Raw genomic sequence first — 16580 nt, 5'->3', positions numbered from 1 at the left:
GGCCAGGTCCCCAGTAGGGGACACGTGAGAGGCAACCACACCTTGATGTTTCCCTCCCACTTTCTCCTTCCCTTCCCCTCTCTCTAAAAATAAATATTAAAAAAAAAAAAAAGAACCACCTCATGAGCTAACTAGCATTACTGTCTCCTTCTGAAAGATAAGAAAACCAAGTTTAGAGGATTTAAGTAATTTTCTTAAGGGCACCAAGATCATGACAGAACCAGGCAGGCTTCCACCCCTGGGTCATCTGATGTCAGAGCTCCAGCCCATAACCTTTTCTCTTTGCTGACTCAGCACCTTGAAACTTCCTAGTTCTGTCACTGAGAAACCCACAAACAGTGTGTCCATTTACTCAGCAGTTGACTTTGACTCCCAGATCACAGATAATGGAAACTCTTTAAAAAATATCCTTAGCTTTTTACCTGTTACTTAACATTTGTCTACATCTGTAACTACCTTTACATAATGACCTCCTAGCAAGAACTCACATGCACACAAATACATAAACACACATACACATGCACACATGCAAATTACATATACAAGCACATGCACACCCCCCCGGGCTTTGAATCCACTCTATCCTATGTTTGTAGAAACTTGACCCATCTGTTATTCCTCCTTTTCCCCATGTTCAAATTCTTTCCTTCCCTTTCTGTCTGTAAACTTGCTCCTTTCATCCTCCAAAAGAACCTTCCTCTGTCTCTGCCTCCGATCCACGCTACCACAAACTGCACCCCACGAGACCTGCTTCTGCCCCACACTGAAGACTGTAATGCCCCTAGCTGCCACAAAGACTGGATATATTTCTGTTCTCATTACACTGAACTATTTCTTCCTTAAAACTCCCTTCTTCCTTGATTAGTTTTACCCATAAAGAATATGTAACAGTGACTGTATGTGGCCCACAAAGCCTTTACAAAAAAAGTTTACCACGCCTACCCTAGACATGAGGGAAGTACAAAGAACTTTAAAAATCTGAATCAGTGCCCTCAGAGTTTCAAGATGTTGCAGCCATTAAAAAACTCTATTAAAATTGAGTAATCAGAAAACAAATGCTACTCTTGATACAGAGGCCCCTGCCAGGAAAACTAACCAGAAACAAATGGAACAGTGCACTGTGGGCAGGGACTGTTGGGTTGCATTGTAAGATCATCTGGCGTATTTCCTTAACAAAAATTCTTAGTGAAAGTGAGAGGAAAAAAAAAAATTGGAGGGGAAGATACGATGTAGGAAGTAAGTGAGGAACATTTCCCAGAACAGAAGGACATCACAAGTCTTCTGAGGAAGGAGGTTCGCTAAGTCCTGGCAGAAAAAATAAAAATAGGCTCACATGTAGATATGTTTCAAAAGTTTTGTGGGGAAAAAAAAAAAAGGCTAGTTACAAAATGGCATCAGATGTTAGGGCTGTAAATTAGACGACTATGGAGCAATGCCTTCCAAGTTCTGAGTAAAATGATTTTGAACTTAAAATCTGTAAGTAGCCAAACTATTAAACATAAATGCAAAGTAAACCAGACAAGCAAGGAAAGTTTGTCTCCCAGCACTCTCCTGAGAAAAACAAGTCAAGAAAATAAGTAAAAGGGAGACTGGGTATCTTGAGTGGTGGACCTAAACAGGGATGGAAACAAAGGCAATTCCAGACCACAGCTGTGCATATGGTTCAAATTGAAAAGAATTTCAGAGTGCTAAGAAAATGTCTGTGAGAAACTGTACTCATGCAAATCACGTAATAACATTTATCTTAGTGATAAGACAAACAGTTGCGCTGGTATCGCATCCCATTTCACTCTCTCTGGGCTAGGCACACTCCTTGCCTCTGGGGTGAAGTATCATGTCATAAATGCCATTTATGTGTTTTCAACTTCTAGCTAAAACATGCATGGTTTAATTATTCAATGCATAAACAAAATCTGATGAGCTGTCAGAGTGGGGGAAATCATGGGGAAAATATGGGCCCTTATTTCCTCATTTTCATAATCTTGAAAAACAGTAAATTTATGGATCAAGAAAACAGAGGTTCCAACATTACTTTATATAATAAAGGTAAATATAAAAGAACTAAAAATGACACAATTGACTAGACTGGGAGAAGGGGAGGGGGAGTGCAGTTGCTTTGGGTTGGTTGCTTCCTCTCATGGTGGGGATAGGATGCTGTGCACAATGGCAGGTGGAGCCATTTTCCTTTTCTTAATGATTTGTGATTGATTAATCTTATTGTTTTGACCAAAATTCAAAAAGTACAGAAGGGTCTACAATGAAAGCTTCCCTCTCACCTGTTCCTAACCTTCCAGAACTCATTTTGCAGGGGCAGCTATTATTCATCTCTTCTTTCCTGTTATTATTCATGTGTACATGTGTATTGGTATGTATACACATACATATACACACCATAACACTATTATTATACTTATTCTATACTGTTAAAAAACAAAATTTGAGTGAATTTTAAATATTGCCTTTTAAATGATTCACAAATCTGGCCGCATTCCATCTATCAGATAGAAAGTTGTAGGGAGCCATTTCTCGTGGCGTGGAAATGTAGCTCAGCACCCACATGGAAAATGAGTGGGGAGAGAGCAGGCACGCAGGACCAAACCCTCTCTGCCCACAGAGAGGTTTTCCTGTGGGGAATCAGGCCTGCATTGTACCTAGATTGCTGAGGTTTGCTTTTGCTAAAAGCCCCTCACCCTGAATTGAGGCACAAATGCTTACTGTAACTTCCTAAGATCAGTGCTAAACCTCCCCAGTATGGAGTGTACTTTCTTTGTTATCTGTAAATGGTAATCACCTGCGGCGAACCTGTGCCTAGTAAATGAGGACCATCTTCCATGTAATGTACCCAGAGAAGCAAAGAGAAGCAATAAAAGCCTGTCCGGGGCCGGGGGGGGGGGGCGGGGTTGGGGCGCGCTCTCTCTCTCACAAAGCAGCTGTGCTATCACTCTTTGTCTGCAGGACTTTTGTAGTCCACGTGTATTTGTTCATTGCAGCCACAACACACATACTGCTGGCCAGGGTGCACATCAGAAAGGAGCTCTGAGGAGCTGTACAAAATGAAAGACTGACAGGTAGAAGGCAGTGGGTTACAAAGTTAAACTAGCAAAAGCACACTATTTGTGGCAAGGTCACAGGGTAATCAAGCAGATTCCCGCACTAGTGCTCACCAGGTCATCCCTGGTGACTGGGTTAAGATTCCTGGGAGGGGTTGCAACTGGCATTAAACCAGGTATTCCCATTTTGGCGATGTGCCAGCAGCATAGGGTTTCAGTTATATCGTGGTAAATGTTTTTAAACGGTATCTGACTATTCTTGCCTATTTGCTTTTCTGTTTTAACTTTAGGATCATCTCGTCTATTTGTGTTTTAAAGTCAGGGACATTTGATGTCTTAAGATACTGCATAGATAAATGTATACATTTCATAAATGTATGCAAGTGTTTTGAAGTGACTTCGGAGTATTCCTAATATGCTGTTCATATAAAACAGATAAATTTTTGTTACTAGGTATTTTATTTTTGTTGCTATTGAAAAAATGGCCTTCCATTATATTTTGAGTTTTCTGTTAATTTTGTGTTCCATTAAAAACTTAGTGAGTTCTTTTTAAGTCATACCTTTTCTGTTGTTTTTCTCTTATATTTTTCTGGGAATCACTTATCTGTGAATAAATTTCATCTCCTTTCCAATTTTATAGCTTTTTTCTGATATAAGTGCCTTTTTTTAAAGCAACAAAAAATAACCAAATTTAATACATGTTTTTATATGTGGACGTCCCACATGCACAGGAGTCAGAGATAGAAGTTGAGGTAGACTGTTCTGTATGTCATCAAGCCAGTTTCGGACTTGGGACAAGTTCAGTTCAGGTAAAAGTGGTGTCGTTTCAGGTGGCAGTGATGCAGGTGGGCTCCCAAAGCCAAGCTTGGCGTGTGAGCAGTAAGAGGCATTTCTCAGTCCGTCAGCTTCCCTAGAGCCTCTGCTTGCTCTGAGGAAGGACTGCTCATCCCCAGGGTGTCGCTCGGATGGGAGGGACCTGGAGCCTGCAGCACGTCGCCTGTGCTGTCCTCCCACTTGGACTTGGTCCCTGAGCGCCAGCCCCCGGGTGGCAGCTTGAAGGGCACCAGTGGCGTGCTGGGAGGGGCGGGAGTGTCTGGCACTGGGGCAGACAGAGGACACTGCCTGTTTGCTCAGCCCTCCCCCCACAGAGCCACAGAGCTGGAGGCTGGTGCCATATAGCTGAGACTCCACCAACCTTAGTGCCTTTTCAGTCCTTTCCTCTACACTATTTGTTTTGCCACATTAACTTTTAACTGTAATAAAATGTTAAATGATACTGAGAATAGAATGGGCAGGAACAAATACAAACAGGAGGTGCAGTATGTTGCTCTTAATTGCTCTGATGTCAAACCAGTCTGCTTTGTTCCACTTAGTGGTTTGAGAAAGAGGACCGGAAAGGATCCTTACCTGAGGGTGATGGGTGTCTGTACCGCTCTGGTTCTGTCTGTTGTACTAGTAATGAATTTTAAGTTGTTAAAGAGAGGAATGTCGTTTGCATACCACAAAGTTTTATTAATGTAATTTTAAGGCCAATTAAACTAATTTTATTTGGAGTAAGTCTACATTAAATTACAATATTAATCTCTAGAGACAGTGAACTTAAAATATAAGAAGTAGAAATCTATTTGGTCTTTTACAGACCACATATAGAAGTCAAAGGAAAATATACAAATATAGAAATGATACTTGAAGAGGATTTTCATATGGAAATCCATGTCATATTTTAAATATGCATGTTTCAAGAAGGCAGAATCTTTGAATTTAGCACAAAATCAAATTTATATAAACTTGGTATATTCCAGAAAATATTGCTTTAAACACTTATACCATGATCAAAAATCCTTTGGTAGTTTTTAATCAAAATGAAACATGCTGTTATGTAAAATATAAAGTATTTTAAATGTTATCAGAAAAGTATCTTTGTTCTAGTTAGCACACTAACATCACCTGCAGTTCAACCTCATCTACACATACACAACATGAAACCAGGTGCCAATGAAATCCTTTTAATCTTTTGACAAAATAACCTCTGCTTCACAATAAAGACTTTGAGTCTCCTATAAAACTTTTTACAGTGGTTATAGCAGAGAGAACAACGACCGTCCCTGCACATGACTGTAAAAACAAAACCAAACTTTATTATAGCAATCATACAAATACTGCAATTAAAAAAAAATCAAACAGCAGTTACCCACATGAAAAAAAGAGGGACTGCTAGACTCAATCTTAGAATGGTGAACACAAACTATCCCCCCAAACCTCTAAACAGAAAATTCACAAATAATTCAGTGGAAATAAAGACGCTGATGGGTTCACTACATCAAACACATCAGGCCTGATGTCCTCTTGGCACATCAGAGATCTCACTGAGAAACCTCATTATAGAAAAATCAGTCATCAAAGTTTAAAACTTTTTGAAAATAAATGAAACTAACAGATCCCAGTATTTAGCTTGCATAATCAATAAGCCAGTTTTTAACACTGACTTTCTTCCTAATGTTCACCAGTTAAGGGTTCTTGTTTTTAATCTAAGTGTTCATCGACTAAAAGAGCTTATCCTCAGGAACACCTAAGTAATCTCTGTAGCTAAAGAATGCAGCATAGAGGGTCTTTTAAATTGTGCATTCATGATCACACACGAAAACAAACCAAACTTGCAGGGTTTCTTTTTTTGCCACAAGAACATCTTGCAAAGGAACCTCATTTAACTAAAATCTTGTCCAAGTCTAATGTCATTCTGCACAGAGCAATGGAAACGATTTAAACACTTAAAAGAACAAGAGGGTGAAAAGATACATATGCCATCTGCAAATTCTTAAGCCTTGTGAAAGGTTATCCAAGAACCATCTCCTTTCCTTCTAATCCACAGTATCTGTGCTGGCTTAATCCCAGAAAGCCCTGAAAACAGCACAGAAGTGTTTCAATGCTCTGAAGATACATTCCAGTGTGTCACTGAAAGAAACAGCTGGTCGACACATCAGGCCACATAGTGGTACTGATTTGGATTGTCTTTGTCTCTCTCCATATAGTCTCTGTCTATGAGAGATTCGATTCTCTTTTTCAAATCTCCAGGCTGAAAAAGAAAAAGAAAACCCACAATTACAGTGGCATTACATTTATAAACGGGAATATAACATCATGCACAAAGTTTGTGATTATAATTATGTATACATATTCCACATATATACATATTTATTTGTAGTTATAAACTAATTATACAATGAACAGGCTAAAACTCCCCACTTCAAAGACAATGTCAATGTTAACACTCTCTTGATCAAAGTGCTTCCATGTGAATTTACAGCCAGCGCAGGGCTTCCTGTGGGAACTGTGAAACTTGTGAAATGTAAACACGTTACTTATGACCACTAACAAGTGCATACGCATGGCATGTCCTATCAGGAAGCACATTTCTGTTTGTTTGAAAGGGCACTCTGACAGTGTCCCAGTGCATTCTCATCTGTGGTTAAGGACATTTCTCCCTGAGCACCATATTTTATTTACTCCAATGGCTACACTTATATAATATAATCACAGATTCTGAATGTTCCTTTGCTCTAAGTACATAACTGAAACGATAATGTCCACACTATGACATGTCTGCTCAGGAAGAGTGCCCTTGGCTGTGCTCTTGGGAAGCATGACTATGAGAATTATGAGCAAGCTTTTCCTTGTATATTCTACCTTCCAAACAGCGTAACTTTCTGTTTAGTGATAGGTCATACACTTTACAATATGTGGCTGAAACCCAGTTACCTATCAAGGAGAACTAGGTGCTATGGCTGTAGGCACACTTTCCTTGCTATCTAAGTCTTTGAATGGCTGGATCTCTCATCTGCAAAGGGGGAAATCAACACTCTCCCTGGCTCATGACAGGGACAAGTGGTGTCGGAAGCAGTGCTCCACGTCGGCAGAGCACTGCAGAGCACACGCTGCCTCTGGGGAGAACAGGAACCTAGTATTTGCCGAGGCGGGATGGCACTCCCACCCGCCATTTCAGTGTCAAGGCTCATTGGTCCACCTCAACCTGACTCCCTTGGTGAGAAGGGAGGGTCAGCTGCTTTTTTATCAAACTGGGTAAGACAGTCAGGACATGTCCACCTCAAAATTATGTGAGGCAGGATCAGACACTGAAAGGCCAGGAGTTGTGAGAATCCCATACTTTCTAGGGGGATAGATACATTTTAAAGAGCTCTTCATAACGCTCCCCTTATCCTGTACTCTGCATACAGCTAGGACAGATCTCAGTTCTGGAAGTACACAAACTCTGAAGATTTTCGGGTAGCCATTTACTCAACATTAACAGGACATATTACTGTGATAGAGAATGTTGTGTAGCTTGTAAAATGCTGAGTAATTTAGTTATTAGTATGATCTTAAAATCCTGTGATATAACCTGAACTGTTAACAACTACTGCGAAAAAAAGTATCTATTTCTATGTAGTACTTACGCTCCTTTCCCTTCTTGAAAATGTAAGTACTCCCCTGCAAGTGGGAGTTTTAGGTATCTATCATTCCTATAATGCTGATAAAGAATATCTGAGATAAAGTTCCTCCTATTATCACTTGCCAGGTTTTCTACATTTAATATATACACAAAGGTAGATTATTTTAAAGCAAATGATCACATAATGTAGAAGCAATGCTACTCTGAAGGTAGTGAGACTCAGACAGCTTTGTCAGTGGTTAGCACAACACTACAGGTTTAATTAAGCTCATATACATTTACCTTCACTGGAAATTTCAGCTGATTATACAATTCAGAAACTAGAAGATTGTGGCCAAGAGTCTTCCTCATCTTCATTATTCTGACAATTGCAGCGTCAATCTGATACTGTCTGTCTTGAAACACTCTCTCAGTGGTGCTGACTTGTTCTTCAACCTGAACAAAAGAGACAAAAAAAGAAGTATAAAGCTATATTTTAGTATTAATTATTTTATACTGTTGAGTTTGACCAGAAACATTTAATGAAAAAAACAAGGCCAAACTATAGATGAATCCTGTTCTGCTATGCATTTTTATATGTTCTAATAAAACCCAGCTTCCCAAGAACAGTACAACTCCAGTACCAAATCTTGAAAATTAATTTTAAAAGTTATAAAGAGGGCGACTTCCGCCAAGATGGACGCGTAGGTGGAAACATTGTGCCTTCTCACACAACCAAGTTTAAAAACAACAAAGTCTTAGCAACAAAAATGCAGCCAAACCACAGAAAATTGAACTATACGGAAGGCTGACAACAACGAACCCTTCAGCCAAACCGGTAAGGGGGGCTGAGCCAGCAGCAGAGCGGGGTCGGGCAGGAAAGATCCACTGGAGCAACCCGGGTGCGCGACCCAGGCGCGCAAAGCAGCCCTGGGTGGATCCCAAGTGTGGAGTAGCAGCAGGCAGACCCACTGAGGGCTGACCACAGTCACACATTCACGCACAGATAAACCAGCCAAGGAGTGAGCAGTTAGACGGACCCCCCACACGCAGGCCCCAGAGGCGGCCCAGAGGCGGGAAGCGGCAGAGGGGACCACCATTGTCCCTCTGACTCTGCCCCCACACACAGCGTCACAAACCAGCGACCTGGGTGGCCCCTCTCTGACCCCACCCCCACATACAGCGTCACAACCCAGTGACCTGGGTGACCCCTCTGACCCGCCCCCACATACAGCGTCACGAACCAGCAACCTGGGTGGCCCCTCTCTGACCACGCCCCCACATATAGCATCATAAACCAGCGACCTGGGTGGCCCCGCCGTGGTGAACACCTAAGGCTCCGCCCCTCATATGTAACCGGCACGAACAGATCAAAACATGGCTCAAGAATAACTCAGAGCCCCAGAGCCGATAAATCTGAGCAACAAAGAAATAGCCAAACTTTCAGATGCACAGTTCAAAACACGGGTGATCAGGATGCTCACAGAACTGGTTGATTTTAGGCACAAATTAGAGGAACACATAAAGGCTAAACTAATTGAAATGAAGGGAATTGCACAAGAAACCAATAGTGATGGAAAGGAAACTGGGACTCAAATCAAAGGAGTGGACCAGAAGGAAGAAAAAAACGACCAAACAGAAATGGATGAAGAAACAAGAATTCAAAAAAAGGAGGAGAGGTTTAGGATACCTCCAGGACATCTTTAAACGTTCCAACATTCAAATTATAGGGGTACCAGAAGGGGAAGAAGAACAGCCACGAGTGGAAAACTTATTTGAACAAATAATAAAGGAGAAATTCCTCAATCTGGCAAAGGCAATAAACTTCCAGGAAATCCAGGAAGCTCAGAGAATCCCAAAGAAGTTGGACCCAAGAAGGAACACACCAAGGCACATCATCATTACATTAGCCAAGATTAAAATGAAGGAGAGAATCCTAGAAGCATCAAGAGATAAGGGGACAGTCACCTACAAAAGAGTCCCCATCATACTGTCAGCGGATTTCTCCAAAGAGACCTTTCAGGCAAGAAGGGGCTGGAAAGAAGTATTCCAAGTCATGAAATCTAAAGACCTACATCCAAGACTGATCTATCCAGCAAAGCTTTCATTTAGAATGGAAGGAGAGATAAAGTGCTTCTCGGATAAGATCAAATTCAAGGAGTTCATCATCACCAAGCCCTTATTATATGAAATGTTAAAGGAATTTACCTAAGAAAAAGAAGATAAAAAAGATGAACAGGGAAAGGACAGCAAACTCACAGTTATTAACAACCACACCTAAAGCAAAAGAAACTAAGAGGACAGCTAGATCAGGAGCAGAACCATAGAAATGAAGATCACATGGAGGGTTAGCAACAGGGGGGTGGGAGAAGGAGAAGGGGGAAGAAGGTACAGAAAATAAGTAGCATAGACCATAGGTAGAAAATAGATAGGGGGGAGGGCAAGAATAGTATGGGAAATACAGAATGTAAAGAACTTGAGACACGTGGTCATAAACTAAAGGGGGGGAATGGTGGGGGAGGGGGTGTGCAGGGTGGAGGGGAATGAAGGGGAGGAATAGAACAACTGTAATGGCATAATCAATAAAATATATATTTTTAAAAAGTTATAGAGGCTGTAAACCCTATATACTCGGGTTAAATCCAATAGCCCAGTAACAAAAACAAAGTATATTAGCCATCAGAATTTATTCTAGAAATTTAAGCTTTGCTCAACATTGGGATCCTACTAACACAACTGAGGTCACCACAATAATCTCAAGGTTAGATTATAATCATCTTGATAAGGCATAGAAAATCTATTCTTGATTTAAAACAAATGAGCATATAGGAGTAATTAAAAAAAAGGAAGAAGAAGAACCTGAATAGATAAGAGCTATTATGAGAAGCAAAGAGCAAACACTGATAACAACTCCCTGTTACAAAGCCAGCTAATAGGGACCTGCAGGTCCAAGTGGGGTGGGGGGAGACGTCTGTGTCTGTATACAAGGAATGTTTCAGGAAGGCAGAATCCAAGCTTTCAACATATTTTCAAATGGATCATAACCCCCCAAAAGTTACTGCTCCCTGAACTGGTGGATAAAACAAAACAAGACAAAAACAAAAACAAAATACTGCATGAGTGTAAAAGTGGTTTTATTTGGAGGAAAGAGATGACAGTCTCATGTTGGAATTGTAACTTCCAAATTTTATACCTTTTAATCACTCTTATTATAAATTCCTAGAAGTAAAAAGCATGGATCAAAAGATACATACATTTGAATCTTTAGCAGATATGTCAAATTACACACTAAAAAAGGTGTACCAATCTGAACATCCTAAAAAACATACCAACCCTGAATATGACAAACTTTAAACATTTCCCAAATTGATAGATGAAAAATGGAATGCTACTTTAATTTGAATTGCATAATAGGAATTACTGACCAGAGTGAACATATTTTATATATTTATTGGTCTTTTGTATTTTTTGTATAATAAAATATATTCTGACTGGGCTACTTTAATACCTCTATGTAAGTGAAGTAATAACTGTCTAATGCTAGAAGTGAAGAAAATATTTGTGATTAGATTCATTAAAAGCTGTCCTTCTATTGTCTGAATTGAACACCTTCAAACTGCCTCTCCTCCCTCATTTTCACGTACCAGGGGGCCAGCTGGACACCGTATTATACAGGTGGGTGTCAGGGCCCCACTTGGCTTGTACACCTGACAGCAGCCCAGGGGTGCAAGGGCTTCTGCATGAGGAAGGGCCTGTGGGCAGTGGGCCAGAACCTGCTCTGGACACAAACTTTGAGAATCTGGAAAAAGCTCCAGATCACAAATACATGTCAGTGGGTTCATGACACCCACAACTCTTACCACTTCCACCCCAGGACCCTGGCTGAGGCTGAGAGAATGGCTGAAATGTGCTATGCAAAAATAAAAAGACAAGCCACTGGGTTTTGAAGTGACGCACTCTCTCCACTAACAGAATTTGATATAGGAATCTGATTTATCACACCATTTTTGTGAATGTGAATAACTGTTATATGCATTTCTTTCTGATTTTTGTTCCTTATGCGAATATAAAGCTAATGAAAGCCACACTAAAATGAATACTCTGGGGGGGGGAGTACAGGGTGGGGGGGAATAAAGGGAAAATTTGGCAACTATAATAGCATAATCAATAAAATATATTAAAAAATGAGTACTCTCATAAACATTGTATTCAAATTAGATACTTCAAAAATATGCTTAGAACTCTTACAGTCAGGACATTATAAAAACTAATGAATCCTTGATGAACAACCCTCCCTATTAAGTAAAAAGAGAAAGTTAATACGTACAGTTTCCTTCATCTGAATTTGATTGATCTTTATCCGAAACAACTTGTGCTTGAATTCTCCATTAAAAATAAATTTATCTCCATCTTCTACCTCCTTGCCTTTGGGACTTTTAATCAAAACTCGTGCTTTGCCACAGGCCAGGGACTGTAATGTTCTTCGCAATTCACTGTCTTCTAAGGGGAGAAAATGCAGGCACAGATTAGCATTGCGATGAATGAAGACATTCAACAAAAATGAAAGAAACCACACTGTCAAGAGCCACGAGCAGAGAGACAGAGTCTACCTCTTCTCTTAAATGAACAAGTGTTTTAAAGACAAGGACACTCAGAACCACACATTCTCTAAGAGGGTTTGCACACCTATCCCAGTGGCCATTTTTATTTCTTCAAAGCTGAATTCATCCCCTTCGTTGAACATGAGAAGCACCAGAGTCTGGAAGAGGGACACCTGGAACTCCTTCTTTCCCTTAAAGAAAACAGACACATCATGTATGAAGCTATTTTGCAAAATCTTAAAGAATTTTAAGAGGCTTCTTTTGGCTCTCAAACTTTGGGGGATGTAAGAAATTATTAATCAGCCACCAAATAAGAGATTGTTACCAATTATATAAGAATAAAATGACTTGGTTATTGCAGTCAAAAATTCTTCTCTCGAAGTATTTCTAAAGTAGGAAAAAAGTTCTTTAGCAAACTGTATTGAACAAGAAGGGGCTAATGACTACTTGCAGTCAGACACTGCCAACGCAGATCTCCCTTGTGTTTTCAGCCCGCCGAGGTCCTATTAATGACGGCGGGCATGCCACGAAGTGAGTGGGCAGAGCATAAGAATGACCAGTGACAAAACCTGTATGGACAGAGAATCTAGCAAAAGACTCAGCCAACGTCGTTAAGGGAATGGATAATGGAAGCAGCACATAAATGATATTCAACTGTTGCCCCAGCTTCCCTTCCTATGTTCCTGTGATGTACATGACTAATGTAATCCAGCTCTCCACCTTACACAGTTCCCCACCTCTATTCAAAAAGTCCCCACTTCGCAGACTTTCAACATGCAATTAGTTCTGAGTGGGTGACGGAGCATCCTGCGAGAGTGCTTCATCCTCAGGCCTTGCCAAGGAAGGCAAGAACTGTGTCATGACCAGGCTGCAGAGGTGGAGTTCTGAAGTTGACAGTGAGGGGAACATCGCTATACACTGAAGACTAGTAGGTGTGGCTTTATGTATCTAACCCTGCACCATAATATACAGTGCAACATGTGTGCATAATGTATATATAATTACACACATATGTCTATATAGTTGACCCTTGATCAGTACAGGTTTGAAGTGTGTCCATTTATACTTTATTTTTAATTTATTGGGGTGACACTGGTCGATGAAATTATATCAGTTTTAGGTGTATAATTCTACATCACATCATGTGTACACTGTATTGTGTGTTCAAGCCCCAAGTCAAATCTCCTTCCATCACCATTTATGTTCACCCTCTTCTACCTTCCCCCATCCCCCTTTCCCTTCGGTAATCACTGTACTGTTGTGTCTATGAATTTTTTGTTTGCTAAATCCCTTCACTCTTTTCACCCAGCTTCCCAACATGCCTCCCCTCTGAGAGCTGTCAGTCTGTTCTCTGTGTCTATGAGTCTATTTCTATCTGGTGTGTTTATTTTATTAGCATAATGCTCTCCAGGTCTTTCCATGCTGTTGCAAAGGGTAAGATTTCTTTCTTTCTTATGGCTGAGTAGTATTCCACTGTGTAAATGTACCATGGCTTTTTTAACCCACTCATCTTCTGATGGGCACTTGGGCTGCTTCCAAATCTTAACTCTTGTAAATAACACTGGAATGAACATAGGGGAGCATATATTCTTTCAAATTAGTGTTTTGAGTTTCTTTGGATATATTCCCCAGAAGTGGAATCACTGGCTCATAAGGCAGTCAATTCTATTTTTAAGTTTTTGAGGTAACTCCACACTGTTTTCAACAGTGGCTGCACCAGTCTGCATTCCAACCAATAGTGCATGAGGGTTCCCTTCTTTCTACATTCTTGCCAACACTTGCTGTTTGTTGATTTATTGATGATAGCCATTCAAACAGGTGTGAAGTGACATCTGATTGTGGTTTTATCAATAACTTGCATTTATCTAATGATTTAGTGATATTGAGTATCTTTTCACCTGTTGGCTGTCAGTATATCCTTTTTGGAGAAGACATTTTTAAATTGGATTGGGTTTTTTTGGTGTCAGGGTTTTTTTTTGTTTTTTTTTTAAAAGATTTTATTTATTTATTTATAGAGGGGAAGGAGAGAGAGAGAAATATCAATGTATGGTTGCCTTTCGTGCATCCCCTGCTGGAAACCTGCCTGCAGGGAAGCAGTCTGCAACCCAAGCATGTGCCCTGACTGGGAATCGAACCGCAATCCTTTGATTCACAGGCCCGCGCTCTATCCACTGAGCTACACCAGCCAGGGCTTGGTGTCAGGTTTTATAAGTTCTTTATAAATTTTGAATATTAACCCCTTATTAGATGTATCACTGGCTAATATGTTCCCCCATTTGGTGGGTGTTTTTTTCATTTTTGTTAATGGTTTCCTTTTCTGTGCAAAAGCTTTTTAGTTTGATGTAGTCCTATTTGGTTTTTTCTTTTGTTTCCCTTGTCTGAGCAGATATAGCAGAAAAAAACACAAGAAATGTCTGAGATTTTACTGCCTATATTTTCTTCTAGGTTATTTATGGTTTTGAGTCTTACTATTTAAGTCTTTAATCCATTTTGAATTTCCTCTTGTGTATGGTTTAAGAAAGTGTCTAATTTCATTGTTTTTTGCACAAATATGTCCAGTTTTCCCACCATCATTTGTTGAATAGACTAGTATTTCACTATTGTATGTTCTTGCCTCCTTTGTCAAATATTAATTGACCATAAAGGCACGGGTTTATTTCTGGGTTCTCTCTCCTGTCCCATTGATCCATGTGTCTTTTTTTTATGCTGGCACCATGCTGTTTTCATTACTATGGCTTGTAGTACAGTTTGATGTCAGGTAGCGTGATTCCTCTAACTTTGTTCTTTCTAAAGATTCCTGTGGCCAATTCTGGGCCTTTTGTGGTTCCATATACATTTTTGGAATATTTGCTCTAGTTCTGTGAAATACACCATTGATATCTTAATAGGAATTGTGTTGAATCCATGGACATTTTAACAATGTTAATTCTTCCTAACCATGAACACAGTATATGCTTCCACTTATTTGTATCTTCTTCGATTTCTTTCTTCAGTGTCTTGTAATTTTTTGAGTATAGGTCTTTTACTCCCTGGCTACATTTATTCCTTAGGTCTTTTATTTTACCTTTTTGATGCACTTTTAAATGGGATTGTTTTCTTAGTTCATTACTGACATATATAAATGCAACTGATTTCTGGATACTTATTTTGTATCCTACTTTACTGAATTCATTTATCAGTTCTTAGTAGATTTTGTGGAAGCTTTAGGAATTTTCCTAAATAATATCATGTCATCTGCCATTATACATTTAAATACTTTTTTATTATTTTTAAAAAGAGGGGAAAAAGAAAGAGAGGAAGATAAACATCAGTGTGTGGCTACCTCTTATGCACCCCTACAGAGGACCTGGCCTGCCCCCCAGGCATGTGTCCTCATTGGGAATCAAACAGGGGATCCTTTGGTTCACAGCCCGGCACTTAATCCACTGAGCTACACCAGCCAAGGCCCGTTATACTTACAAAAAAAAAAAAAGTTTTTATTTATTTTTTAGAGAGAGAGAGGAAGGGAGGGAGAAAGAAAGGGAGACACATCCATGTGGGAGAGAAACATGGGCTGGTTGCCTCTAGCACCCCCCCAATGCCTGGCCTGCAACTCAGACATGTGTCCTGATGGGGAATCAAACCCTCAACCTTTTTGTTTGTGGGATGACACCCAACCCACTCAGCCACAGTCAGGGAAATACTTTTTTTTAAATTTATTTATTTTTTGAGAGGAGAAGGGAGAAAGAGAGCGAGGGAAACATAGAATTGGTTGCTTCTTGCACACCCTCAACTGGGAACCTGGCCCGCAACCCAGGCATGTGCCCCAAATGGGAATGAAACTGGTGACCTTTTGTTTTGCAGGCCAGGGTTCAACCTGTTCAGCAGGGAATACTTTCTAAAAAATAAAATCCAGACCTGGCTGGTGTAGCTCAGTGGATTGAGCGCAGGCCTGTGAACCAAACAAATGCAGTTCCATTCCCAGTCAGGGCACATGCCTAGGTTACAGGCCAGTTCCCAGCAAGGGATGCATGAGAGGCAATCATACATTGATATTTCTCTCTCTCTCTTTCCCTTACTCTCTAAAGATGAATAAATAAAATCTTTCAAAAAATAAAAAATAAAGTAAAATAAAATCTATATGTAAGTGGACTCGCACAGTTCAATCCCAAGTTGTTCAAGGGTCAACTCTATAAATTATAGTGCATACAATATGTATTATAATAGTTACCAAAATAGAAATTTTGTAATCTTTTTGCTTAGTGTAATTTTATTTATAAAATTAAAGTTAAATTTGAATATGAAGGTGCTATTTTGTGACATGCTTCTTTCATTTAGTGATACATTATATACATTTCCCCTCTTAAATGATCACTTTTAATAATAGCACTGCAACAGACATTTTATTCATTAACCTGAGAAAAGGTCTTATTAACAAGAATTCCCAGAACTGGAACTACTGCAACAAAGCATGTGACTTGGGAAGTTCTGCGCTATGCACGTCAAACTGCCCTTCATAAAGCT

The 16580-nt window shown here is 39.9% G+C and overlaps 1 protein-coding gene across 2 annotated transcripts in view; it reads right to left on the bottom strand.

Annotated features, from left to right (window-relative positions):
• Window positions 1-4538: 4538 nt before the first annotated feature.
• Window positions 4539-16580, bottom strand: part of CUL4A (cullin 4A) — a 66388-nt gene continuing 54346 nt past the window's right edge. The window contains exons 17-20 of one of the 2 annotated variants that reach the window (XM_053659919.1): window positions 12163-12268; window positions 11804-11973; window positions 7780-7932; window positions 4539-6123 (exon numbers count right to left, since the gene is read on the bottom strand). In XM_053659919.1, coding sequence (XP_053515894.1) covers window positions 6028-6123; window positions 7780-7932; window positions 11804-11973; window positions 12163-12268 — 525 coding nt within the window. In that variant the 3' untranslated portion in view covers window positions 4539-6027. Of the gene's footprint in view, window positions 6124-7779; window positions 7933-11803; window positions 11977-12162; window positions 12269-16580 lie in introns of both variants that reach the window. The other variant, XM_037140716.2, reaches the window with a different exon arrangement.

This window comes from Artibeus jamaicensis, unplaced genomic scaffold, assembly GCF_021234435.1.
Source record: "Artibeus jamaicensis isolate MK-2021 breed Jamaican fruit bat unplaced genomic scaffold, CSHL_Jam_final scaffold_833, whole genome shotgun sequence".
In the NCBI taxonomy this organism is placed as follows: Eukaryota; Metazoa; Chordata; class Mammalia; order Chiroptera; family Phyllostomidae; genus Artibeus; species Artibeus jamaicensis.
The sequence above is the reverse complement of the archived record's forward strand: the minus strand, read 5'-3'. Positions and strand labels throughout refer to the sequence as shown.